The 7736-nt window shown below is 48.8% G+C and overlaps 1 protein-coding gene across 1 annotated transcript in view; it reads right to left on the bottom strand.

Moving 5' to 3' along the window:
• Window positions 1–7319, bottom strand: part of LOC132473452 (inactive tyrosine-protein kinase 7-like) — a 25779-nt gene extending 18460 nt beyond the window's left edge. Inside the window, 1 exon segment of the mRNA XM_060073595.1 lies at window positions 6606–7319. Within this exon segment, the coding sequence (XP_059929578.1) occupies window positions 6606–6735 (130 nt within the window). The 5' untranslated portion in view covers window positions 6736–7319.
• Window positions 7320–7736: the final 417 nt, after the last annotated feature.

Here is a 7736-nt window from a genome sequence, read left to right as displayed (position 1 = left end):
ATGGAAGCGGGCCAGCCGGGCCAGATGTTAGCGGGCCCAGGGGGAGAGGAGGATGGCCGATCAGCAGTTCACCTTGGGGAGGTATTGTGGTGCTGATAAAGGCGTCTGCCCGGGGTGGGTTTGAAACGGTGCCAGAGAGGTTATTGATGAAGGATAGGAGCACTGACACAGCTATTCCAAGCTGCCAAAAAGCCAGATTTCTGCCAGGTATTTCTACAGAACTGATGTTAAGTGTAGCTTTCGAAAATAGTTGACCTTATCGTCTGTCTGGTATCAGGATGGAACGGTGTCGGCCCTACATGGGCTGGAATGTACCCTGACGCACGTGGGCGGCCCATAGATCTCCAGCTCAGGAGAGGCCCTGCAGACCACCCACATCACGTCCGGACCACCCGGCACTGTCCAATCACGGCCCGGTCGGCAGGACGCCGCCCCCGCCCCACCCCCCCCCCCCCCCCCCCCCAAAGCAATAAAGAAACCAGGCCGCCTTCCATCACAACGCGCCTGCTGGGCAAACGTTAATAATTCGCCTGTGATGCGCTGTCAGCCGTCGCTGTCGGAGCGCATCACGCTGAACACCGGACAGCTAGACAGACGCAGGGTTTGAAGAGAGAGATACAGTCCATGTCTTCAGGTGAAGCCGCAACGGGATGAGGGGGGAGGCGAGAGAGGGGTGAGTGGGAGGTCAAGGGCAGGACGGGAAGCCAACATCACCAGTGCCTTAATGAGTTCCGTGTGAGCCCCCCCCCCCCCCCCCCCCCCCCCCCCCACCCCCCCGTCTCTGAGGGTCGCCCCCGGCCCTACCAAAGGAGATGATTGGGATAAGTGAATGCACGTTTGTTTCTGTGCATGCACCGAGGAGTTTGGAATCGAGACTTGTCCTGGACACAGCCACGAGGGTAGAGAAGGGATACTAAAATAGTTCTGCTATTGTATATCTGTCAAGGAAACAAACCAGCAGCAGATGAAAAAAGATGAACGATGATCGGAGACGCATGAGCCATCTTGATTAAATGTTTCCCGCCTTGACGCGATGCCACTTAGCTGTAGCAGTGCAGGAATTTGACTTGGTGAAAGATGAGGAAAGCATTAAAACAGTTCCAGGTGTAAATATCCATACAGGATGATGTAAGTAGCTCATGAGATCACACGTACACTTCAACACATCCTTCAACGAAGGGGAGAGCCATACCTGACGCCTTCAGCTGACAACAGGCAACATGAATATCATAAAGGCACATACGGGCCTGTTGCCCAGTCAACACCCTTGCAGGCTTGTCAATCCACAAATGACAGCAAAGAATATGCAAAAAAAAATAAGCTTATCTCCCAATCTCTATTTCAAGATGTACTGTCTAGTCTACACTGCTCTTTGGGAATGTGGATATTAAATGAAACACTTTAAAATAACACTTTATTTTCAACTCTTGTTTGAGTTGGCAAGAGTCTAACCAACTACTTTTGCAGTTGGTTAGACTCCAATACGCAAAACGAGCGCAGATCCAAAAGGATAAGGAACACCTGAAGTATATTAACCGGATAGCCAATGTGCCAAAAGAGGATGAGGCGAGTTGCTACAACTTCTCAAACCCATACAGCCCTACAGAAACCGGTGAGGTCAACACTACATAAAAACATTACAACTGAACTGAGACACGGACATGTGGATTGGAAACCCGATATGGCCTCTGACTCCCGGGTGTTAACCAGGGAGGAAACCCACTCCCGGGGTCGGTGCCAGTGATCAGACATCCCTACACTATTGAGCCCGAGATCAAAGCCCGCTCATTGTCCTGCCCATTAAACACCAGAGGCCATCTCGGCCTGTTTAACCCCACCGGCGGGTGGGTGTGATGGGGGAGGGGGCGGTGGGAGGACGCGGGGGGGGGGGGGGGGGGGCACTGACGTGATTTAATTGAGCCGTTGGAGACAATGGCGTCTCCGGCGAGCGGGATTACGCGATGGCATGTGGGCTGGGAGGGGGGGGTCGCCCCTCCTTTCACACAGACTCTGGGTGGAGGGACAGGTCATTCCCACGGGGACGCGGCCTTCGCTGGTTCTGCTGGACTGCGCTCCGGGCATGGACGTGGCAACGCGAGGAGTGGGTTGCTGCAAGGGGGACTTGTAACCGGGAGGTTGCTAGTTTGCTCCCTGCTCTTCCTAGCTGCATGTTGAGTTGTCCCTGAGCAAGGCAGCTAAACCTAACTAGCTCAAAATGAGCTGGCTGTCGCCTTGTATGGTTGTCTCCGCCGTTGGTGTATGAATGTGTGTATGGATAGTTGCAAGTCGTTTAGGGTAAAAGCGTCTGCTAAACGTCAATTATTTGGTGATTATCCAGACCGGACCCCCGGTACAGCCCCTGCTGCACCTGGACCCTACCGGAAGGGGGAAGCGGCCTTCAGCAGGGATTTACAGGAGGTCAGGAAAGGAGGACAGACTGCAGAGCGTGACGGCCAGGAGAAGAGTCTGTTTACCGTTGATTTATGTGCACGGGAAAGCCCTTGGTGATATGGTCTGGCTACAGCACGTTTAGATACTCTCTGGTGTGTGTGTGTGTGTGTGTGTGTGTGTGTGTGTGTGTGTGTGTGTGTGTGTGTGTGTGTGTGTGTGTGTGTGTGTGTGTGTGTGTGTGTGTGTGTGTGTGTGTGTGTGTCATACAGTATAACATATGCATGATTCTACAACTGATACGTGTAACATACAGACCCAACATCAAACACTTCTCACAAGATGTGACCGGACTAATTGCGTGGAAGCCAACCAACGCAGGTGAGAGTGCCGCAACAAAGAGAGAGGGGTAGGTCGAAACTACCTCGCTGATCACTCCATAAACCCAAGTCAGTCTCTCACACAAACACACACACACACACACCTCTGAGAGATTTCCAGATGGGCCTCATAGAAATAATTGGAGTGAATCATTTTTGGGAAAGAACAAGACAAACAACATGAAAACGACCGACGAGAGACCGAGAATGAGAGAGAGAGAGAGAGAGAGAGAGAGAGAGGTGCGACCAGCAGGGTTGATCCCAAAGCCTACGTTTGATTATTAATGCCTGAATGAAAACAAGCTGGCATGTACTTGCAGGTGTGGGAATACTGGTTTGAAGAGCACAGGCAATTAGTTGGAGAAATAATAAAGTGAAAGTAGTAACCTTGGCCACACTGTGCCGGTTTGTTAGGCAGTGCAGTGGTCAGTCTTTTTTTTATTGCTTGCCAAATAAGTTGAGGTAAACCTTCCAGCATCCATCAGCACTACTTTGCTTCAAAAGAAATTACTGAAAAATAAAAGACGATTTACCCAAACATTTGTGGTCAGAAGGGTAATTCAAGCAAACAGACATCTGGACTAATGAACTGCATTCAAACCAACCACCAGTTAACTGTCTTTTTCTGTCTCTTTCTACCTTTCATTCTCTAATCCATTAAGGGCAGCGAGGCGATTGATTTTGGCAAACAGTCCACACAAAATGTCAAAACAACTCCTCTCCACAACCCGCAAAAGACATTAAACAAAACATGCTAAAATAGAGCAATAAACGTACCATCGGGCGCATAAACATCACCTTTCAAAGCAAGCCAGAGAGATAATATTTAGATGGCTTCCAGAAAGGGTGACCAGAGTTTACTTTACTATCTGAAGGGCAGACACAGCAAACCAACCGACATTTCAGTTGAACGTAGTTTCACAAGACGACCAGGTTTATAAATCACATTTCTGAAAAACGTTTCTCAGCCAGACCAATGAAAGCACAACTATTAATTTCACCCCAGGTTTTAAACATGATTTCACCACCAAAGCCCTTGGCCTGGACAATCTGTTAGCAACATCGTCCCAACTGATCAGGAGCTGCGTTCTGTTTCCACCGAGCCACTGGAGGTTTCGCGGTCGCGTGTGAAAGGCCGTTGCTCGTGTTGTTGTCACGCAGGCCTCTCGCGCACGGCAGACTCGGGCTAACCCTGGTGGAGTCCAGGCACATTGCTTCTCCGACAGCCAACACCGACAGTTTGGCATCCCTTCCACGCTGGTTGCAACAACTCACCGAGAGTGAGGCAAAGGCACGCCTTCCCAGATGCTGCGAGGAGTTTACAAGATGTAGCATTGATTTCAAATCCAGCATTAATGTACTAATCCACACCGATATGTCAACGTTATGACTGATGTCTCTTAAGGGATTAAAGCGTGTGCGTGAATGGGCGTGTGCAAAATATCCAAAGCCACACTTTCCTTGGTGCATAACCTAATATTGGCTGCGCAATAATGCTTTCCTATAATAATATTCCTATATTTACATCCTGCAGGTACAGAAGCCATGGGAAAAAAATCAAAGGAAATGTCAAACAGTTTTGACATCAAACAGTATCAGTAGTATTTGTAGCCAAACCAGCAAACTGTAAGACCCTGAATAGCATCTAAGCCAACCAAAATACTGCAAGCCGATACAGCCCAAATTACCAAACTGGCCGCTTCAAATCATAGCAACTAGGTCAGAGAGAAACACAGGCCATCATAAATAGAACTTCATGGAGAAAGGGAAGAAAGATTCAACAAAGCTGCAGACCCATAATTATTATCGTTCTCTGTTAACAGAAGTGGAAAACCACATTCCCTTAATGTGAGTTTCAAAAAGGATAGTTTGTTTAGTAAGATACCTAGTCAGTGAGGTAGTAAAAAAAACAAGAAGGTAAACACTGCATTCGGGTAGAGCAGCGTTGGAGCAAGAAATGGGCGCTACGGTGAGAAAAAAAGACTCATACTGGGAAGGCCTACAATGCCGATAGTTTCCTCATCCTAAAATGACGAATAACATTGAAACAAGATACACAAATTCTCTTAGCCATTGGTCTGAACAAAACAAAAACATGAAAAAGGTGCGTCGGGCAAAGTCAATTATTCATGAGGGGAGAGACTGTCAGAGAAGAGAACAGGAGGATGCTAACTAAATATTTCAGCTCTGGGCAAAACTGCTTAGCCTGCTCGTTGTTCCAAATAAATACTTTAGTTCTGAGCACACACTCTTCATCCAAACATATATATGCGTGCGTGGAGCCAAATGAGAAACAGACAGTGGTGGGGAAGGGGGTAGGCAGAATGCTGCAAGGCCCTCTGTGGTGAGGAGTATGGCAGGGTGGAGGGGGAGGAGGAGCCGGTATTTACAGTATGGCTGTTTACCAGTGCCTTCCATCAGAGAGAAGCGTCAAGAAAACTGTGCTGTGCTGCGGGAAAATGGACTTCAGATAAAGAGGATCCAATAGAGAAACTTAGAGCGTTCCAAATAAACAAATATAATGGTAAATATTTGTGTTCAGCTGAATTTAGATTTTCCCTAATGCAAGGCCACCTCTGGAATCTGTTTGTTTTTACCACGGCAGCCAGCAAACAGATACCGAAGCAGTGTGTTTGTGTACCAAACACAACGGCACTAGTACACACCACATCAACAAGGGGAATTCAATAATAAATGAAAGGAGAATACAGTCCGACACGCAGAGTTCAAGTGTGCGTGTGTCGACAGTGGTACCTGGCCTGGCTCTATTCAGCCCCGCCAATAAACCATGGTCAGCAGAACTCTCCCACTCTCCCCCCCGCCTCCCACACAGAGGACACATTCATCCCTAAGTGGGCATCATGTGGAGGGTGGAGGAGGGGGGTTAGGAGGAGGCGAACAGACCGAACTTCAAATCCAGGGAGGGGGGGGGGGGCTTTTTATAGCCTTTTTTAAAGCCATAGTTTAAAAAAAATATGTCATAGTAAAGTGCACCTAGGTATGCGTTATTAGGTGCCATGGTGCAAACTTTGGCGATCGGATAACACGTTTAGGTCGCTCCGACGAGATGAGAAGTGAGCTGATGAGCTGTTGGCAAGGTAAGCACATTCCTTGGTAGTACGAACAGGAAGGCTCCATGTGTAGCTTGGACTGGGATTTCTGTTTAACTCTGCCGAGGTAGTAAAACTCCAAGCCCAAATGGGGGGCTGTATTTGTGCCTATGGAGTAAATATGGATGTTGGTTGAGTCTGCAGAGATCCACACAGACATGGCCTCTGCGCCTAATCCATTCATGTTTGATCCCGTCCATGGACATGACTGCATGAGAGCCGGGAAACACAACCACCTTGGCTCACACAGGCTTTCGGGGAATATATGAATATGATAATGTAGTACCGGCGGGTTTGCTGCGTTAGTGGATTGTTGAGTATGCTCTGGAGAATGCGAAATAGGAGAGGGCTGCTCTCCCATAGATGGATTCACCATCATGGAGTCCCCAGGTACAGTTTAAAGAGGAACATTATGTAGATGCACGTACACCTCATTCATTGCATTGAATACACTTCGAATAAATACTTTGCATTTCATGGTCACACTCAATGACGATAAAAAAAAAAGAAAAAAAAGCAGGTAACCAAAAAAGAAAAGAAAAAAGAATGCATACAACTTCCATGCTTCCAAAATCATACAAATCAAAATTATTATTAAAAATATTTCGCAATTGCTTCCACTTCCACGCAGCTTTAATGTGCGGCCATTTGATCGTCCTGGTAAAGAGGTGCAGAACTGGAACTGGAAACGTGTGGTTTGCAGGGTAACCAGAGACCAGTAACTCACCTTGGAACAAGACGATGCCCACCGCGTACAGCGCGCCCATGGCCGGCATTGTCCTGCGGGTCGCCGGGGAGTGAGCCGTCCTCTGCCGCCGTGTTTCTCTGCGGTGTGCGTGTAGTACGGATAGTTCCATGGTGGTGATGAGACACCGGACAGCTGCTCAACAAACGACGGGAGACTGACTGGAAGGGGATCCACCGGGGAGCGCCTGCGTGGAGGTAGGTCCGCCAAGCACTGGTGCCTCCTCCGCCGGTCTCACGGGCTACCTCGGATGTTCCTGAGAAACTAAAGACGATTAAAACATGTGTAACTCCCTGGAGGTGGTTGCAAAGCGTATACGGACGCGGAGGCAGGAGGGGAGGAACACACTTTCCGCGGTAGACGGCGGCGGAGCAGCGCGACGCGGATAAAAAAGTTTGCGGTCGTGGATCGCAGGTAGCCTAGGATAGCGACGCGGCGAGGAGGTGAAACGCGTTACTTTGCTGCACTACGGCCATCTCTGTCTCTATCTCCACGTACGGTGTGTCTCCTTGTCGCAAAGCTCCCAGCGCCGCGGTGTCCCTGGCTACCGTCCGCCAAACCATTCGGTGGGTCTGGGGGAACAGAGGGAGTTTCTTCGGCGCGCTGCAAGTTGGTTCCCCACTCCAGTTCACCCTCGGTCTGACTCGGGCTCCCTCGGCTGCTTCCGGTGCCAGCGGGATGCCATGGCGAGGGGGGTGGGGATAGGGAAGGGAAAACTACGACCCCCTGGTGGATGGGTATAAGGAAGGCAACACTGCGACCCTCTGGTGGATGGGGATGGGTTTTATTGTACTGGATGCCCCCCCACATGTAGGCATGCATGGGAATTAACCTGAGCATGTGTGTTGCTTATATTTAGATGCAACACCAGCTTAGTGAAATCAGTGTTGTTTAGCTTCAGGTTTAAACTAGATTGTAATGACTGACAGCTAAGCAGTGCTGATTTTTTTTGTTTATGTACGTTCAGTAAAGTACAACTCAGTTAAGATCTACTCCATGATTGTTAACTTATGTGTCGTCCCTCACATGACCCCCACTACATCCTTGAGAAAAGGGAAATTAAGATCAAAGTATAAATGAGCTTTGATGAAATTAGGAAATCTGGAAAAAAAA

The sequence above is a fragment of the Gadus macrocephalus genome, chromosome 15 (assembly GCF_031168955.1).
Source record: "Gadus macrocephalus chromosome 15, ASM3116895v1".
Lineage (NCBI taxonomy): Eukaryota > Metazoa > Chordata > Actinopteri > Gadiformes > Gadidae > Gadus > Gadus macrocephalus.
The sequence above is the reverse complement of the archived record's forward strand: the minus strand, read 5'-3'. Positions and strand labels throughout refer to the sequence as shown.